Source organism: Haemorhous mexicanus, chromosome 1 (assembly GCF_027477595.1).
Source record: "Haemorhous mexicanus isolate bHaeMex1 chromosome 1, bHaeMex1.pri, whole genome shotgun sequence".
In the NCBI taxonomy this organism is placed as follows: Eukaryota; Metazoa; Chordata; class Aves; order Passeriformes; family Fringillidae; genus Haemorhous; species Haemorhous mexicanus.
Genome location: NC_082341.1, coordinates 105,605,199 through 105,622,933, shown reverse-complemented (window position 1 = coordinate 105,622,933; position 17,735 = coordinate 105,605,199). Strand labels below are relative to the sequence as shown.

General features: G+C 38.7%; 1 protein-coding gene across 4 annotated transcripts in view; it reads right to left on the bottom strand.

Annotated features, from left to right (window-relative positions):
• The window catches only part of SPIRE1 (spire type actin nucleation factor 1), a 126,527-nt gene that overhangs the window by 67,170 nt on the left and 41,622 nt on the right, over nt 1-17,735 (bottom strand). For all 4 annotated transcript variants that reach the window (XR_009488042.1, XM_059857766.1, XM_059857758.1 and 1 more), the window contains exon 3: nt 3,830-4,063. Coding sequence is in view for 3 of the 4 variants with exons in the window: in XM_059857766.1 (XP_059713749.1) it covers nt 3,830-4,063 (234 nt within the window). In the remaining variant the exon portion in view is untranslated. The remainder of the gene's footprint in view (nt 1-3,829; nt 4,064-17,735) is intronic.

Sequence of the window (17,735 nt, the reverse complement as noted above, 5' to 3'; positions counted from 1 at the left end):
GAGTTAACTTTTGGGCTGAAAGGTGAACATAAGAAAGAGAAAGACACTGGTTCAGGAAGGGTGCTTCCTCCTTTATGTATCTTCTACAAGACCTGCAGAAAAAGGTAGCAAGGCAGTGACAAAGGCTAGTGTTGTGACTGGCAGGCACAACTGACACCACCTCTACAACACCTCTGCTCTGCAGAAGGGCTGAAGTTAAGTCTAGTACCGGCAGTAGCAACTTGGCTACAATGATGCTCAAACCTGGAGGAAATGACAGGCTAGGATGGCAGTTCAGCCCAGCAAATACCAGCACAGAATAAAACCTGCTATCAAAGCCTTCTGAGGTTACCTTTACATCCAGAATTAGAAAGGGGTGTTGACCTAGAATGAAGTATAATACTGTAACTGGGTTTTGGGCTGGGGCTCAAGCCAGCAGATATTGATAAATTGCAGCTTAGAAAGTGCCTCTGGGTTAACAGGAAGATGCTTTTGTTTTAAACCATCTGTCTGCAGAGATCTGTGGGATAAGGAGTGCGATAATGTTAAGATTAGGAGTGGAATTAGGGTTTGAGCATACTCTGGAAGAGGTTGATAAACTGCATCATCTTGTCTCAGTATCAGGGAGGGCCCCATGCTGTGATAAAGGTGCCACATGACAGGACTTCCCACACCCTTAGCAAGCCCTACACTGCCCAGCACGCCAGGCCTTCCCTGTCTATTCTCTGTTGACCAAGGCTTCCCAAGGTGTATTTGTGCTGCCAACCTGTGTTCCTGATCCCTGGGATTACTGTGCCTTGTGTGCATGCAGAGCCAACCTGGCTCCCACATGTACAGATCTCCTGAACCACACAGCACAGTGTGTACACAGTGGATGGGGTGGGGAGAGGGACTCAAACAAGGAAAGCATCTGTCTGAAAATGTCCAGTCTTTGCTGTCTCTGTTTCTCCCTTCATTTGCAGCAGGGCTGGCAAATCAGAAATATATCAAAGACTAAAAGCTTCTGGTAACCAATGTCTCCTCTATTCACAGATGCATTTTTAAAAACAGTAGGTCAAGTCTGGGCAGCAGGATGGTCCTGCCAAGGAAATCAGAACCTAAATCAACCAAATATACCAAGAAGCAGCACAAAAGCTTGTCTGTGTCTTCCCCACTGGCTTTGCCAATGATAATCTTGGCAGTACTATTTAGCACTTACCCTTTTCCCAGTTCTTGGGAATCAGTGTTTGCCATATTACTCAGCATTTTCCAGGCTAGGGGGAGGGTGCAGGATTGACCTTGCTTATTTCACATTACAGAAAAACCTGACACATACCTTAACTACTTCTGTGTTTTCATCACAAAATGTGCTCACCCAAGTTAGTGATTAATGGTGAAGAGTTCAGTTTTAGTGGCCAGACAAAGACAGTTTTTGGAGGAGGAACCATATAACCACTTTTCAAGGACAAACTAATTTCCAGACCGGAGACTACATAGTTAAAAACCTTAACAATCAGTATTAGTAGCACACAGGCCATCACTACCATTTTCCAAGCTTGTGATGTAGAGAATGAAGGGGAGGCAAGAACAACAGCTCTCAATTCAACGAGCAAACCTGCTTCAGCATTCACTGCAAACTGTGGAGGAAAAAGCTTTGCAGCGAGTCTTGCCAAGAGGATCTTAAAATAATTGAACCTCATGGTCACAAGACCACACATTATTGTTGTGAAACAGTCACTGGGTAAATAAGGGTGTAGCCTCTAACATTTTACCACTGCTGGGGTGGGGGGTGGGGGGGAAATAAGAGAAAGCCACATGCAGAAGATGGTCTGACCCCTAAAAAGGTATTCAGTCAGGAAAAAAAAAGATCTTGCAAATCTGCATGCATGTCAAAACTATGGCAGAACAATGCTGCCAGTCTAGTCCTCCCAATGCAGTAATAACACTGAGTAGGGAATAAAGGAAATTTGCAGAGTTAGGCCTGCAGCACATAATTAAGGCAAAAATAACAACAGAAATAAAAGAGAGTTCCAAGGGATGTAGGAGTAAAAGTCAGGATGATGTACAAATGACAGCTGACCTTCAGTTTAATAAGATGAAGTCACAGAAGCAGTACATGTCCAGGTTGAAATAAAACGATTAACAAAATATGATGAAGAAATAAAATGTAAGATGCTGATTTTAAAACACAGAAACAGGTAGATAGCTCAAACTAGCGGAGATACTACAAAGCCAAATGAACAGGATGCCATTCCATGGCCTTAACTGTTGAAACCTGTTGAATTTTCTTATTGCTTTTGATTTCAGGGATATCTACACCAGTGCACCTAAAGGAGTTCAGCAAAGTTTTCCAAGTTTATCCTTTATTGTTTGCAGAAATCAAGTAAAGAACTTGCAAAATAATCACTTCCACAAAGCCACGGTCTTCAGCTCTGTGTATACAAAGGTCTTGTCTGCCTCTGCACTAAGTGAAACTTTCACTTATCAATCTTATCAAAACATTTATCAAAAACTTCAGCTGTCACCAATTCACAGCATTTTGCCAAACTAAGGGAAAAGGAGGAATGTATCCCATCAATCTTCACCATTTCCTCTAGACTGGAGCAGCTTGCATGGGGGCTCAGCAGGGTGCAACTGGCCCCCTCTGGGTGTCAGGGAGAGGCAGAGGGAGGAGAGAGCAGAGCACCTGCACACAGCAACTCAGCAAGGCTGGCAGGGCCAGGGGCTTGAAGGGCAGAGCACTTCAGCCAGCCAGGACCTCCCCATCACAGGGAGCAAAAGACTATTTCATTCATTTCTCCCTCTGGCCTCTGCTTCTCTGAGGGAGGGAGGAAAAACAAAGGCATTGAGCATTTATCGTTACTTCTGAAGCAAGGAAGATGCAAAATCATCCTTACTCCAGTTTCCTAAGAGTTTCTCTCTATTGTTAACCCACCAGAAATGAAGGGTTTTAGTGGGGTCTTTTTCCTGATTGTCAAGGTGTTCTGATGTGTTCTGATTTGGGACATTCTTCTAGCCTCAACTTCCACCATGACACTTAATTTATGTGGTGCACTAAGCTCCTGGTCCTTAGATATGACTTGCATTTATGAAGAAGCACTATAAATTGCTCAGTCCTCTGGTACAAGTTAGCATAATGTTTTCCAACCTGTATTAATATCAGATTATTTATAAGTTAAACCAATTACACTATTTTTTTTCAACCACACTTATTAATACCTCTGACTATAATAAGAGCTCACTGGGCTCTAAAACATGCACACATTACTCTGTAGAAAACAGAAGGTAATACTTTTATACGATTATTCACAGTCACCCAGATAACATTAAAGAACTTGTCATAATTAAAATTCATAAGCTATACTTCTGAATTTCACAACTCAGGTCAAGAACTGCAACCATAATGATCACCAGTGAAATGCTGCGTCCTGACTCACTCCATCCAAATAAGCTACTGGTACAAAAGCACTGCTGTGCTTCAGGAGGGGAGGGTGGCAAGTGAAGGAACTGATAAGAAATAATTACCCTAACAACCTGCTAATGAAAAGGTGAATTAATTGAAACACACCATGAAATATCCAAGAGTACACAAAGTAATTCAACAGATGTTTACATTGGAAGGCTGACTATCCAGTGCAGGGATTAAATCAGATTGTGTTATTAATGGCACATCCAATGCTAAAGTTGATCATGGATTTTCTGTTGCCAAATGTCAAACTTGAAATAATGCTGCATGTCATGTTCACAAACAAACCTCACAAAAGGACCAGGGAAATCAGAAAATGACACAGCCAGTATCACACAGAATAATAATGAGAAAACAGAGCTTTCTCATTGACAGAACTATCATATAAACTGCCCATTACTGTACCTTCATGACATCTTTATAGGAGTGAATGGCCTCAACTTCTTCTTTGTCATCATCGTCATCCTCCACTCCTTCATCCAGAGCATCATATCCTTCATCCCTACTCCCATCTGTTTCTGTGGCATTAGTCATGTAGTCAATAAGCTGCTCCAGCGGAGGACTTAATTCCCTCTCTTCATTTTCCTTCAAACCATAGTCCAGAGCTTTATATATAATAATCCCTAGTGATTCAATAACCTGCAAAAACAAAAAAGAAATATATATTAATGCCATTTACATGAACGAAGAGGTCAAGTGAGGAACAACCTTTTCTGGTGTTTGTATAACAAACCCAGCAACTGAGAGGGCAACAACCATCAAAATCTAAGAGAAAAATGATCTGCTAATACCTATAGTAGCACTTGAGTAAGCACTTAAGTAATATAGTATAGAACAAGCAAGAGCAGCTCATACCACATGCCTACAACTTTCTTATTTCAATATTTGAAATAAAAATTCATAAACTGAAAACAAAGCAGGACCTTTTAAGGTTATTTTCCTCTTTTCCTTCTGATACTTCAAACCTCAAAGTAACATTACTCTACTTTGTAAGACTATATTGTGCACACATAATCTCTTTTTGTGGGGCAGGTAGGAAGAAATTCAAAGAAAGAATAAACTAACATGAGATGCCTTCTTCTTCTCACAGCTTAATGACACTTGGAAACTGCCCTTCAGTTTGTGGCTCCTTATTGACCTGAGAGGTGTCTGGACACAGCCGTGGATGTCCCAGCATTACTCACTAAGCACTGGGACAGCAGCCCACAAGAACTCCTTTGCCTGTTGCACAGCTGTGGAGGCACACATTTGCCACTGAAACTGCCAACAACTGTATTCCATAGTAATGAGGTCGTACCTCAATTTTTCATTGAATTGAGGCTTCTTATTTGTGCCCTGTCAAGAGCAAAGCAAACCAATGACCTCTTACTCAGTGTGAGCTAGGAAAAGATTGTTGTGAACACCCCACAATGATGAATGCACATTTTCTCTCTTGACATTAGTTATTTTCCTTATGAGCAATATCAAAGCCTCTGGGATTTTAAAGATGTAAATAGATGGCATTTCAAACTGAGGAGGTTGAAAATGGGTATTAATGAAGAGGGAAGGGAAAATGGGATTGCAATAGTAAACCACAAGAAGGTAATGTCACTGCTGGGAGATCCTTGTCTGACAACGGAAGTAGGACTGGAGTTATTGCATGTAATCTCTGATCTTCCTTGTGTGTTGGGATAGATAGCATGTCACACAAATTAGCAGACTCCAGTGTAGGAGTAGTTGGCACAGCAGCAACTTTAATAACAGGAGCATTTCTAAATATACCAAACCTTGTCATCAAATGACATTTTCTCTAATCTGCCTTTCGGTACGATCCTGGTCGGCACGCTTTTTACTGAAGAGTTTTGAAATTCTTTTTCAGGAAATAGGACAACACAAAGGGATTCTCAAAACATTAAACTTTACTCTAGCTGCTTACTTATTTCAGCACAACAAAGTATTTTTGGTCTGAGAGGCTGCAGGTTAGCAAAGACTTAAAATCGTTTCCCATTAGTTTATCTAGACAGATGATTTAATGATTGCTGTAGTCTGACAGCTTTACACCTGTGTACTTCATTCCTCTGCTGGGATTACTTTGCAGTGCAAATTCACTTTGCAAGACAGTGGCCAATAAACAAAAAACAAATTAAAAACCCAATATATAAACCACTTTGTTTTATAATTTATTTCCAATAATTTTGTTAACTTGGTTCAATATAAACATTTTGCACATGCTAAACCCTTGAAATGTGTTTATACATATTTATTTTAAAATGCAGCTAGGGAAAGTGATTAGGCAAATTAGTGAAGAAGAAAAACCTGTATGTGTTTTTTGAGTTCAAAGAACAGCTTCTGTCTTGGGGAGTGCTACTGAGACAGGAAAGTATGTCAGGGAAGCATCACTGCTTTCTTGCTCAGCTCTCGTACCCTTCCCCTGACTTCTGCCATGACTACTTTGGAGAGAAGACACTGCACCACACAGACCTTTAAAAAAGCTCTAAAAGATTAAACTTATACTTGTAGTATACTTTGCTCACTTCTTAAGGAAGCTGTTTAGCAGCAACTGTCTTGTAAAACTTGTATTGTTAAAAAAAATAAACTGAAAATGTGGAATCACACAAAGTAAAATATATTCATTCCAATGGAAGACATGTGTTTCCTGTAACTCAGGTGCTGAGTACAATCCCAACATAAACCCCTTCAGCAACTGAAAGGGAACAAAGAAGAGCAGATTGAAGGAAACTGAAATGAAAATAAAGTATAACTGAATAATCACTTTGATACTTTGAGCGCCTGGGAATAAACACAAAGTGAGTATGTTCTAACTTCAATAGAAAGTACATTTGAAAGGGCTTAGCATCCATGAAGACTGAAATGTCTAGATCAGATGCAAAGCTGAACACAGCTTCTGGATTTTGCTACCAAAACTTCAAAAAAATAGAAGAGGGAGTGGATAAAAAAAGTGCAATCTCTCTGCCTTCTTCTGTTTGGGAAGAGGATTAAGGCATTCAAAAGCACCATGGCTATAACTGGATGACAGCTGCTGCTTTCTTTGATGTATCAGCAGTGGGGCTTCTGCAGACCAGTAAATATGGTTTGTGTGTTTTTATGTGCTATGAACACATTTCATAATGCATGCAAAGCTGACACAAGATGAAAGCCTGTAACAGCACCAAGTCAGAGCTGTAGTTCAGTCCCTCAGCTCCTTAGTTAGGACACGTGATCAAAACCATATTTACTCATTGTTTGTATCACAGATTCTTCTTGCTGAAAGACGAAGCAGCAAATAACTTAACTGAGTAACTTTGCTTTGGCTTGCATTGAAACTGAAACCTTCAGTGCTGTCAGGAGTATCAGTTTACCAAGGATCCTGTAAACACTCAACTGCCATACAACTACCAAACAAAAGTCACAGAATTGTCAATGCTTCTTCCCATGGATTAAGCTACTAAGGCAACTTCATACAAATAAAACTTTTAGGTCTATTTAACTGGAAGCAAAATATACAAGTCAGCTGATTGCTGCTTCAGCGCATGAGTGCTGTCACTTTACCTGCAATACAAATCAAATACAAACACACAAAAAAAAAAGAAAAATCTTTTCACAGCTAACTGGGTGAATTGATAAATAAGAGGGATAAATAAGAGGGATTTTTGAGTTGGATAATCAGGGACTGTTACTTTAAAAAAAATTTTAAAGCATAAATTATTTACAAAGAAATGACAGGTTCTAAACTCTACTCTTGGCCAATTTAACAGGAAATAAAAACCTCTGGCACCTAGCAAGTGACAAGCACTGATATAGTCTTCAATTATATGTGAAAACAGAGATATATTAAGGAAAACAAGGGTAAAAATGGACGTAGCAAAGCTTTTTTAAACCACAAAGTTGCACATTTACACCCCAAAACAAATGCATAACACTGAAATAAGTGTCATCACTAACAGTAAATAATGCTGCTAAACTCAGTTAAAAAAAAACAAAACAAAACACCTGAACCTTGAATTTTAGAACACATTTACTCCTGACTGATTTAAATTTCAGCAAAGACCTGACCTCTGGAAATCAGTTAGTGGATAGATAAATTTTAAAAATAAGCAAGGAAGCCTGTATTATGAAGCTTTATACCTTCTCATCAAGTTCTTTGGAAAGTCATGGCTTCAGACCAAAAAAAAGCCCCAGCACACAAACATTTCCCACAGACTGAACTTGTACTTTGCTGTGCTGAAATCATTAGTGAAAGGGCAACTTTGTCCCACCGTGAGCATTCCTGCAGTTTCTACAGTCTGGACTCATGCAGTGTTTTTGTAATGGACTGTGATAAAGTTGCTGGAACACTTTGACTTTAAAAACAATGTAAAAACAATATCCACACACTCCTTTTACACTCATGGCAAAAACAAAACCCAAATTATTTCGATTCTTTCCATGCACAAACACTGCCCATATTTTCATTCCATATACCTTCCTCCAACAGCCTAAGGAATGCCTCTTGGACAGGGTTCATCAGTGTTTCAGGTTTTTAATATGGCCCAAATTACAGTCTTCCAATGAACTCTGCCAATTTAACATCCTTGAGCTCTCCAAATATATGCAGCCTTTATACAGGAACCAAAGAGGTTTGACACTTGCAGAAGTGCAATTATTGCAGGTACTTCACTTTGAGAAAAAGCCTTTTTTCCCCTCAACATACACATCTCCCTGAACAGGCAGAATCCACATCTCACAGCACACACAACAGGGCACTGTCTGAGCTTTCATCCCTGTCCTAGGCCTGCCTCAATTTTTAAACACACAAAGCCTAAGGACAGGCTTGTACTTAGAGCAGCAAAGGACTGTTTTTCAGCTCAAATGCCAAATGCTCCCTAAAGCTCTCCCTTGGTCCAAAGGCCACTCAGGTTTTGCATCCCTAAACTTGGATTAAAGATGCTATAAAGCTCCAGCTCCTAAGGTGAGTTAACTAACTTTGAACTTTCCCACAGAGACTTCAGATTTGGCCACCAGCCAGAACAATATTTGCATTGCTACTGCACTTTTATCATTTGCAACAGGTTTTTATTACAAATGTACAGTACAATAATTATTTTTAAGTGCTTCCATATTTTACCCAGATTTCCAACACACTTAATGAAGGAGAATCATTCTGCCTCATGGTGAGAGTGCTCAGAGTTCAGGGCTGGCACTCCTTAGGGCAGAGCTCCTCTCCACCACCAACTCTGCTATGTAAAAACTAACCTGTGCTAATGCTGACTTTCAGTTAGCCTGCCAGGAGCTCCACACCATGCTTCTGACACCAGAACATGCAGTATAAACATAGACACAGACACCCCTGAAGTCAAGAGTTAGGTATCTTAAATTATCTGGGACACATTAGAAGACAAACACACACAAGTTTTTGTGCTCAATTTCTGTAAGATGGTCCAAAGAACTGGCATGTTAAAGTGTTATGCAAAACCAACTTGCTCCTCTCTAGCTAGAGGACAGAGGGTGAAAGCTTTTCCTCTGGCTCTCATTTCCATTTTTAACAAAGTAATTTGTTGTTTCTTCATCATTCAATTCTGGAACTGAAAAACACCAGGCTTTTAGGAAAGGTGAACAAAGAAAGAGGTTAAGATAACCCCATGCACATTTTTTTGTTATTTAGCTCATCCTGAGGTGCCCTACATAACTCTCAGGAGCACCCTGTGGAAAAGCATGTCCAAACAGGATGCTATGAGAGATGTGCTGCTGTCACTGCACACCCCAGGTACATTAATGCAGTCTTCACCAGAGCATTCCCAAGTGGAAATGGGGCAGCATTACCCAGGTTTTAATGGCAGGGGACACTGCTAAATTTAAATGTGACCTTCACTAAATTAGAGCAACAGCAATGGACTGTCAAATGAGAATTTTGAAAAAAATTCCAAGTGCTTCCTGGAAAGCAGCAAGGATCTGGACTACTTCCAACGAATCAAATGAATCATTCCTTTCCAAAGAATATAGACATAAGATACAGAATTATTTAACTTCTGGGTGATGTTGGTTTGCTACTGAAATAACAAGGTAATGCCTCCTGCAATATAATGAGCCTTGCTTTTTAAGTCAAAGCAGTAATGAAAGCAAAGAAAAAGAAAATCAGAGTATGTCAGGTCTAATAGAAATAAATATGAGACAAAATTAAATAAATCCTTTTTATTATATTCAGTCTCATTTAGATACATTCAGAGTTAGGAAAATTTCTTTACCATTTTCAGAGCTCTTTTTCAAAATGGTTTTATATCCTGAGTCTTTGAATGCACTAAGTGGGCAGACAGACCTACTTACTGAATTCTTTGTACTATTCAGGTGTGTGTTAAAGAGATTCAGTGCAAGAGCTTTTGATCAAAGACACAGAACAAGCCTAAAACACACAAAGGAGATACTAGCTTTTTTTTTTTTTTTTTTTTTTTGGATTATTATTAAGTGAATATGTGAAAACTGAAGGAGTTAAATGTTGTTGGACACAGTTGCCTCTAGGAGTGCAGCACTAATGTAAGTTTATTAAGGATCAAGTGAATACAACTCTTCAACTTATTCAAAGGTTCTGATAATTATAAATGTGGGTTTTAGTTGTCAAAGTTGCACTATAGACATTATGTCAGGAGAAATATAATTTATTAACCTAAATGAAAGCAGAATTTTTTTCTATTGTATCAGTCTCAATTTACATTTTATCTGCAGTGTTTCATTTTAAACACTGAAACAAAACTGTCAATTTTCTCCTAGCTTTAGTTCAGACATTATAATCCCCAAGATCATGACAAATCATTACTTTGTTACTACAGACTTTATTCAACCTGAAGGAATTTCACCATAGTGACAGTTCATACCCAGAGAAAAAATAAAATTAAGTTCTCTCATTTAACTGTGGAGACTCTAGCAATGGCTGAAGCCTCAGTAAAAGGATTAGATGCAATAATTAAGTAATGTAGATGGTGAAAGTCATTTGAAAGTTCTGAAATACTCCTCTATCCATATCAAGCTTCAAATACAGGTCATGTTATCCTGATGCTATTTAAATAAGGAGAATATTTTTTTTTATCCTAAGTTAAAGACAGAAAATCCAATCATGTCGCAAACTTCTAGTTCTGTTGTCTTTTTTTTAAAATTTTATTTTATAAAACATAGCTAAACATATACATATAGTTTTTATAGAAATAGAAGGCAAACAGGTGAGCATTCCAGGTGAGGAAACAGAAGGGGCAAAGACTTCAGCTGACTTCCAAAAACATAACCAGGCCCCAGAAATGCCAGTGGGTTCAAATTGTGTAAGAGACAGAAATTGCCATCTATCACATCAGCCTTTTGAAAAAACCTTTATCTAGATTACATGAGAGTACCAGATTAACTGCAGCAAAAGATTTTGCAGTGAGGGAGAGAAGTAAGCAGCTCAAGGAGAAGTGGCACAAAGGAGAGTGAGACTAGTTCAGTAGCTCTGATGCTGAGAATTCATGTGTGACTGGTTTAAGTTTGGCTGACATTGCACACCTGCCTATGGTCTGTCAGACAAGATTTAGCAGATAGATAATAAAGAGCTTACCAGAGCTTTGATTCAGTTCAATTTATGGTAGTCAGGAAGCAATGCAAAATCAATGCCATTTTTATTCAAAACATCTACACAGTTTAACTGCTCTACTCAAAGACTCAGTTTGCATGAATTTTTCAGCCTTCCCCATGGCTTTTATGTCAACCATCACAGCTGCCTGCTATAGGCTTGGCCCTCATTTAATTAATCCAAAAATTAAAGTGAGTAAACACCTGCTGCAATATAAACCATTTGTTCTCCTCTGAGTTAAGAACTTTCTCACACCTATTTTCACCAAAATTAATGACTACAAAAGCCAAGCAAACAAAATACCAGGACAATGAAAGTTATTCTTTTAAATCCAAATTCTAGATTAGTTAAAGTTTTACATTCCCATGTACATGTTAGAAGCTTTCCAGCAGCAGCTCACCAAAGACTTTATAAAAGTTAGGCTGGTTTCACCATATTTGTCAGTGCTATGCCTGCATTTCAAGTGTTTCACAGCTGATGAACTTCACAGAGACAGATGAAGCACCTGAGCAAGTTTACACAGAGTGGGGAACATGACAACTCTTCTGGTTTGACTTTAGCTTTCCTCAAATCCATCTTCCTCCATTCCTGAAAAAATATGTCTTTCTGCCTCCTAACAGACTTCTCTTGTCAGTCAAACTGTCCTGATTCCAAGATTCCATGCATAAAACCAAATATGTCAAGAAAGAAGCCCAAATGTAATGACTCAACAGGTCCTTTTCAAAGCGATATGGCACAAAGGAAGGCTGCTATGTGCTGCTCCTTTCTAGTGTCTGCAGCATTTGCTAACCCCACACAATGCAAACCTCATTTAACACTGCTTGTCTTGGAGGTGCCACATATTCATGGCAAGTCACATACCCACCCCTAGGAAGGTGTCCTTTCCATCCATGCCAAAGGAGAAACTTCACTGTCCAGGGATGTTGCATTTATCACGCAGCCACCTAAGACAAACCATGCCCAGCTACCTCCACTGCCTTGTGGAAGGTCACTCAGCCACACTTAGGCTTCTTTCCTAAAGAAGCTGATGGGAATTCACACATACAGCCTGTGGCCAGAGAGGAAAAAATGTGTGGCTCTTACTGGGTTTTTTTGCTCGTCATAAATGTAAGGAAACATCATCCTGACTATCATAAGGACATGCCTTGATTCTGAAGCATGTGAATTTTCACATAGAGTATCATGATAGTCCAAGGAATTACTAATTAGTCAGACACATTAATTATTTAGGTCACATATGATCTCTGAGTAAGTCATGCAAAATATTACTGCAGGTGGACACAGCCTCTGCAAAGCTCCTGATTTTATGAATATTCTTCCAGGCCCTCTTCCCCACATAAAGCAACATTGGACCAGGCATTTGGGTCTCTCAAATATTCATCCAAGACTGAATGCCTAAGTGAACATAAAATATTTGAGTAACAAGCAATGGGAGCTACTCCAAAATTACCTTCAAGTTCTCATGATGACCTTATTGGAAAAACTGGTATTTGCTAAAATAGTTCAAAAAAGCACAAGTAGGCACTGGTGAAAAATAACCTTACCTATAAAAAGACATTAGCTTCACATTCTTTTTTTCAGGTCTGAAATTCATGCAATCATAGCATGGAAGGCTGACTTACCCTACACCAAAGAGCAACAGAAGACATGGCTGAAACTCAGCAAAAAGTTCAGCACCTGCTCTTAGGGCCACAAAACCCCAGAGAATCTGCTTAAGAAATGTCACTCACAGATTTCTATTTCCTTCTGAACAATGAAATCACCACAGAAGAAATACATATTAAGACACACCTCTATCACAGATAGAAGCTATTTATACATAAAGCACACAGTTTATAACCTCAGGCATGAAGTACCTTAGCACAAGATATTCCAGCTCCTGCCAGCTGTCAAAGTTGTCAAAGTGCTGAACAGTGACAGTTTATTATCCTTAATGGAACAGCCATATTCCTGGATTTCAAATTGCTGAGCATTGTTTTACTGCTCTCTGCCAGTAATGACAATACCTGTGTATTCCAGTACAGTGATGAAAACATAGATTTGCCTTCAGCCACAGGTCAAAAGTGTTACACCATTAAAAAAAAAAAATCATATGGATTTTACGCTTAGATTTAAAAAAAACCCCAACCCAACAACAATAAAACCAACCTCCAAAAACTATAAAAAAACCAAAGCATTCCTGACTCTGTCTGTCTGCAGGAACCTCCATCACACAGCCAAATTTTCTACAATGCTCAGCACCTTTGAATAGAATACAGATATTTTCCAGATAAGTTATTTAGCTGCTTAGGTGGCAGCCAAGTTACTAGATATCCAACAATTAGTGGAGAGGGATTAATTCCAACACTTCCATCTATGTAAGACACTCAGGTACTTAGGAACAAAAACATACACTAAAAAAGCTATATGCATATCAACTAAATAGACTTACTGCCTCAAAAAAACTAGAATAAAATCATCTGCTCCATTCAGTGCATTTTACACTGCCTGGGAAACTTGACAGTCTCATAAATTTAGGCTTAAAAGAGGCAATCCTGATTTTCTTCCATGCTGAGACCTTGTTAATGGATGTGCTAAAGTTCCTGTACAAGGCACTCTGCTGTGTTCAGCCCAAGGAAAAGAGAGGTAGGTAAAGATGTGTATCTGAGGTAATGTGGTAGCAAGGGGAAGGGAGAACACCAAGACAGAGTGACCTGTCACATCCATGGGAGCTCCAATCACAATTGACCCCTGAATGAAGGATTCACACCAAATTCCCAAAGCTTCCTCACTGGCTTGTAAAGAACAGAGCTGAGCTCAGGTGTACAGGGATTATAAATCCCTTTGGACTTCTTATCTTTGGAAACTAAAATAATGCTGCAATATTACCCTGTCTTTCTAACCACATTATTACTCTTTAAATGACAAAAAGAGACCCCTACCCAGAAAAAGTAAGCCAAGGAATTATATTCATATTGTGGCAAGTTTCCTGATTTTTTGAAAGTACCATGCTTTTGGGGCAAAATATAAACTAAAATTAAGAGTTTACAATGTCCAGGTAAGTGTCATAGCACCTTGAAATCAGAATACAAATGCCCCTGCAATTTTCTTGACACAAAAGAGCCAACGACTTCAAATCCTATATTTAGTCCCATCTTTACACCCCCAACCTCCTCAGCAAAACCAGCTGCACTGCCCTTCCTAAATTCATTGCAAAGCACAGACATTACCTCTTCTGGAGTACTGGAGCTAGTTTCAAATGTAGGAACTGTATGGGGCTGAAGGTCTGTCCTGTGGGGTTTTCCTCATCACTCTTCCCTGTGAAACCTCCCACTGGTCATTTCCCCTCTCCTATGACAATTTTACCACCTGCTATATGAGGATATTAACCCATTTTCAAAGCTTTGGATAAGAAGTGCTGTGCAAGTCTAAATTATATTTCTGCATGACATGCACACAGACTTCAACACAGCTGGAAGTGCTTCTAATCATCCAGCTTTCCATATGACTTTTGTTCCCAATAAGCTAGAGGCAGGAAAAATGAAGAAAAGTACATGCCTGAGACTGATGGTTAGGCTTATCAGCTGGGTGCAATGCAACACATAAAGCTGCTTTTCTTTGAGAATATAAAGCAAGATGTAAGAGTGGTTTATTTAAATGTAAGTAGCACAGAGAAAACAGTTACTAAGGGTAGAATATCAGATTGCTCTAAACTTCACAGGAAATAAATTCTGACAGCATCATCCCTTTGTCTTGTTGCACCAATGTAATTATACCTACCAGGCCACACTCTAGAGAATAATTGTTCTGAAGCTTAAGAAATGGGGGGGAAAAAGCAAGGGTTTAATGATTTTTGACACTGTGGCTTTAAATTTTGCTCCTTAATTAAATTAAGTATCCTTAATTATTTTTAATATCCTTTAAGACTTTAACATTTTACAAACTGTACCATATCCACACACCCTTTTGGGAACACCTTTTCTGCAGTTCATATTACAGCTCAAACAGAAATTGTCTGGCAATTCCTACACCAATAAAAATTAAGAAATGGTTGTTTTTTCAGATAGTTCTCTAACAAGTGAAAAAATTTTCCTAGAAGGAATAAAAAAATGTTATTAATTAAAAACAAAATGAAACAAAAACATCCCCAACAACAACAGGAAAACAACAAGAAAATCAAAACACCACAAAAAACCCAACTACTAAACAACAATGTAACAGTCAGAAGGTCCATTAAAGATAAAACATTGAATTCTGCTGGACTTTTATAGGAACCCCAGTTTTGGAATAGCAAAAACATTCCTGCCTAGCCAAGAAACAAGTTACTTAAAAGTAATGTCCTTAGATTGGAGAGATTTCCATTTGATTCCAAAAAAAGAGAGAGAATTTTTCTCTTGTTCTCTTATTTAGTAGCCTCCAAAAAGTTTAAGAAATTAAGAATAAAAGAAAAATATCATTGTATTACAAACACATGCCTAGATTTCTCTGACTAAATGAGCACAGTCATCAATACTCTTGAAGGAGTTAAAAACCTTCAATTAAATCACTTTGAAAGCGCATCTACTCAGCTACCTCCAGGGACTCAAACATTCAGTATTTCAAGTGAACAATTTCTATCTGTGAATTCTGAAGCAGAGAGTGACAGCAGAATTTGCTTGCTTTTCATTCAGCCCTTTGCAGGGATTATTTGCACCAAAAGGCAGAGACACATAAATGTTACTTTCTGCAAAGGCAGCACCTCCCAAGGGAGAGGAGCCTTTGGTGAGGACCAGCCCCAGGAGACAAACTGCAATGGCACAGTTTCAGAAAATGCTGCTTGTAAGGATCACCTATTGGTGCCAAACCAGAGGAGCAGGTGGGTGTCACCCTCCCTGCCCTGTGTGCCCCCTGCTAACATCACAGGGCTTGTGCTGCGGTGCGGTCTGACAGCTCAGAAAACTGATCTGGCTGGGAAAAGTCACATTTCCCTCAGCAGCTTCGGGAGAAAAAGCCCAACCCAAAAGCCCAACAAACCCAAACCCCCACTCTCTGTGCTTGCACAGATGCCTCCTGTGCTACCAGACATCAGGGCTGGCTTTAGGGCAAAAGAAAGCACAGCCCAGCAGAAACCTCAGATCTATTCCTACCCATGAAAGAAATAAATGTCTGCTTTAACTGGAAGAGCTAAAATTAGCCTTAAAAAGGAGTGACTGCATGATTGTTCGCCATAAAATATTTTGATAAAATTCTTGGTGTCATGCAATCCTCCCTCTAACAATTTTTCTGTGTTTTTCCTATGTTTGTAGTCTTCCCTAATCTCCATTTTTCACCCATGAACAATGATTTTTACCAAATTCTTGTAATAGGTGTAGCTAGGATGGGTAGGTTGAGCTACCTAGGAAAAAGTAGGAGGGTTTGCTTTGTATAGTTAAGATTAAAAAATAAATAAATTTTTTAAAAGGAAATTAAAAGAAGAAATATTTGGTTCTTTTAAAAATATGATATTAAGATCAATCAAGTCACCCAAAAGCCAAACACAATAAAAATGTCTAACTCAAATCATAATAATATTTTAAACTAAGATTTATTAGTAAGAGAACTCCAATAACATTAAAGAGATTTAAAAGCAGAGTAAAACTCTCCAAATACAATGTGTTCTTTTAGATTTTTCTTTGAACTGAATTAAATAAAACCCCTTAAAATCAAGTTTTTAAGGACTTTTCCATTACACTCAAAGACATTTTTATGGAATAATATGTGTCACTCCAGCAAAGCCCAAGTGCAAAGGAACAAGCAGACTAAAAAGATAACCTTCCCTGCTCACTGCCCTTACCTAGTTAAGCCAATAAAAGTGTTCTACCAGAAGAAATTAAGCTTTTCTCTGTCCTAGAAAGCTCTCTATTTTTAGATAGGAATGAATAATGTTTATAATAATTTTAAGCACACCTCCCAGCTAAAACACCATGAACTGACCAACCAGTGGAAGTGTGTATGTGACCTAGAAACTGGTACAAAAAAAAATTTTTTTTTTCTCTTATGCATAAGGTATACCCCAAACTGTGGATTACTGCTCACTAGAAAGCATGGCCTCAGGGAGAAACTTCCTCCAGTGAGCAGAGACTTCAGTGGTTGCTGCTCTTATGGGAACAGTACATGAAAGCTGTGTTAGGCAGAATTGCCAGCAGCCATCACAGATACAGACAGTATCAATTCTGGAGGAATTTTTAACTGAAGGTAAACCTTAATATTCTTAGAGCATATGTGATATTTACATACATCTCTCTAATCACTTGACTGCAGCTAATTTTTCTGGACTGATTTACAGATGCTTCCTCCAAACTTACCTCATCTTGCTATGAAATTTCCAGTTAAATCCCTAGTGGAATATTTTATTCTTTTCCAAAGTGTTTTTTTACAAAAGATGGTTGAATTTTACCATTAAGCTATTCACAACAGATCACTTGTCACTGTTTTCTAAGCAACAGCAGCCATTAAACCTAGAAAAGGAAACTTGTGATGACTGTCAGACCTACAAGGTGTGCTACCAATTCACCAATTTTGCAATATTTGCTACTGAGGGCCCATTTTTATATGTATTGCTCAGTCACATCCTTGGGGTACAGCATTAAGAAATACACTGGATCTGTTAAAAAAAATTCTCTTCTAGAACTTAGTAACTAAGAAGTAACTGCATACAAATTGTGACTGCATAGAAACCACCCTGTTTCTGCATTCATCATTCATCTTGTGATGAACGTGCTACCCAGCCAAATGATGCTTGCAGGCTTACTGTGGGCTGCTAAA